The 2,911-nt window shown below is 43.0% G+C and overlaps 1 protein-coding gene across 1 annotated transcript; it reads left to right on the top strand.

Moving 5' to 3' along the window:
- Positions 1–471: 471 nt before the first annotated feature.
- On the top strand, positions 472–2,677 carry LOC121646491 (ras-related protein Rap-2b). The gene is made up of 2 exons (XM_041995505.1): positions 472–1,360; positions 1,925–2,677. The coding sequence occupies exon 1, from the start codon at positions 757–759 to the stop codon at positions 1,306–1,308; it is 552 nt and encodes a 183-aa protein (XP_041851439.1). The 5' UTR covers positions 472–756; the 3' UTR covers positions 1,309–1,360; positions 1,925–2,677.
- Positions 2,678–2,911: the final 234 nt, after the last annotated feature.

Here is a 2,911-nt window from a genome sequence, read left to right as displayed (position 1 = left end):
AATTGCATGATGAGTCAAGCAGTGCTAAGTCAAAGGATGTCGAAACTAAGGTGTGGCAGGCTTGCGTGGGTACTTGGAGCAGCGCTGACTGTGCGATAACAGCTTCACTGCACCTTTAACGAAATACTGGAGAATATTTATCGAGTGACGCGGGACGCAAAATGCGTGCTGAGTGCGGACAGGAAGCGCTGAGCGCTCGTGGTTGTGTCATGTTTGTAAGAGTTAGCAAGATTAATACCGGAAGTTATATCAAAATAATAGAATTGTTATATGAAAATAAAAATTTATATAATAAATACAGAGAAATACAAATATAGTAGCGAAATTTATATATATTTATATTATTTAACAAATAGAATCTTAATTGTGAGAATTTAGCTGGAAATAGTGAGTCGTGGGCAGTTTAATTTTGGCAACCAATGCAGGAAGTAGTAGCTTTAGATTACGTATGACTTGACTAACAAAGAGCGCAACCAACACACGGTGGCCGCTTGAACGAAAACGGGGGAAGCTTGGACAAGACCCGGTTGTTCTGTCGTCGGGAGCTCAGCATGCTGTTATACAAATGCTGAGCGTGGGTCCGAGGCAATTGTGTTCACCTCCCGTGCGGCGATAGTTGACGGCCACGCCCCGTTTTCACCACCGTACAAAAGCTCGTACAAAACTGCTGGCGGCGGCGAGCGGTTTGAAACCCAGCAGGGCGGCTAGCGGGTTCACAGCGGAGAGGAAGCAGGAGTGTCCACCGCTTTGAGAACCATGAGAGAGTACAAAGTAGTGGTTCTTGGGTCTGGGGGGGTCGGTAAATCCGCTTTGACCGTCCAGTTTGTGACGGGATCTTTCATAGAGAAATACGACCCTACGATAGAGGATTTTTACAGGAAGGAGATCGAGGTGGACTCTTCTCCGTCTGTCCTGGAGATCCTGGACACGGCGGGGACCGAACAATTCGCCTCAATGCGAGACCTCTACATAAAAAATGGGCAGGGTTTCATTCTGGTCTATAGTCTTGTGAACCAGCAGAGCTTTCAGGATATCAAACCGATGAGGGATCAGATAATTCGGGTGAAAAGGTACGAGAGAGTGCCGATGATTCTGGTTGGAAACAAAGTGGACCTGGAGGGGGAAAGGGAGGTGTCGTCCGGTGAGGGGAAGGCACTGGCGGACGACTGGAACTGCCCGTTCATGGAAACTTCGGCCAAAAATAAAAGCTCAGTTGACGAACTGTTTGCAGAGATAGTCCGACAGATGAACTATAACTCAACACCAAATGGCGACGACCACTGCTGCTCGTCCTGTGTAATTCTTTAAGGAAAAAAGACAATCATAAAGTTATTCTTTGCTCAGTTTTAAGTTTGCAATGGTAAGTTAAGACACTATTAGACACTGCTAACGAAAAGATGACACTAGCAACTATGACACGAGGCTACATAACCAGTTATAAAGTTGTTATTAAACTCCGCAATTAGCCCATGTCAAAGCTAACTATAGATGTCTGAAGAGGATCCTACCGGATGTAAGCTAAATTTGGCTTGATTCAAGCAGTATCAGCTCTTTTATTATAGAACGTTAGCATTCATTGTACTGCATTAGTTGTGCACTTGTAATCTATTGTTTTGTTTAGCAAACTGAGGAAGTATTCTCGCTATTTTGCAGAACTTAATGACAAAGCTTTGACTGATTTGATCCAAGTTTCAAAACTTAGTGTTTAAAAACTTTAACACACACTTTAAAGCTGTTAAACAGCTGCAAAAGAGGTGTTTGAGAGATTCTTGTGCTCTTGTATGACCTACATTTAGGGATCAGCAAGGTGTTCTTTGTTTAACAGAGCCTGGAATAAGCCTCAGAAGCAAAGTATTTTACTTTATGTTTTCTCTGAAGTTGTTAGCGTTTATTCATGAGCCTTTTTTGTGCTTTGTGTATGCAGTGTGTTGCAGCAAGTCTGTACTGTTGAGTTCTTCTTCGTGTCTCACTCTGGCCTTGGAGGAAAATGCAGGGAGGAATGCTGCAGGGGGACAGGAGGAGGAGGGAGCAACTGAGACAGAGGGAGGGGTCCACTCCTCAGGAATTATGCTGGCTTGGAGTATCGTTGCTGCACGATCAGTGTCCACCATCAATGTCAACGTCAACTCAGATCCAGAGTTCCTGCAAAACTCCCCTTCACCTTTTCCAGCTGAACCTCTTACTGGAACTAAATCCCAGTGGAAACGATCTGGAGGCTAACACTTACAGAAACTCATAAATGGATATTTGTGTACAAGAAGAAGGCAGGGAGAAAGAATATATTTTGTTAAATAACTGCACAGTCTGGGGTAAAGATTTGGGCACCCTAACCCTTTTTGGAGCAACGCTATATGACACTCTGAATCATATCTTTTTATTCCCCCAAAGTCAGAAGAAACCACATATCCGGTGGAGTACACATGACGAGTGCCACTTTGTTCTTCACCTCCTCAGTGTGTGAGAGGACCCAAACTGAAGTGATTTGGGGACGCTGACATGATCGCCCTTGTGTCGAGTGCCTTTCCAAAACAAATCAGTGCCAACTTACATATATCACCAAAAGAACCCTTCAATATGGCAGTCCACAAGCCAGTGAACTCTTCTGGATATACTTGTAAGGGTGGAGGCTAAAAACAAGTAAAAAAAAAAAACTAAAGTAGGCTTTTTGTTATTGGAATGGTGATTTTCTGTATGTTTTTCATTGGCCTTTTCAAACTATTTGCATTCTACAGTGTCTGCTTGGTCTGGCCAAATCTATTTCTTGAAATGCACAGGTACTGGAACCCTCTTTGCGTGATAACAATACACATCACTTACCTTCCAGACCACTTAAATCAAATAAATTCTGTTTGTTTGTTTTTTTTTTGTTGTTTTTAACAGCATATGTGATGATGTACCGTTGACAAATCTA

The sequence above is a fragment of the Melanotaenia boesemani genome, chromosome 9 (genome assembly GCF_017639745.1).
Source record: "Melanotaenia boesemani isolate fMelBoe1 chromosome 9, fMelBoe1.pri, whole genome shotgun sequence".
Lineage (NCBI taxonomy): Eukaryota > Metazoa > Chordata > Actinopteri > Atheriniformes > Melanotaeniidae > Melanotaenia > Melanotaenia boesemani.
Note: the sequence above shows the minus strand (reverse complement) of the source record. Positions and strands in the feature narration are given on the sequence as shown.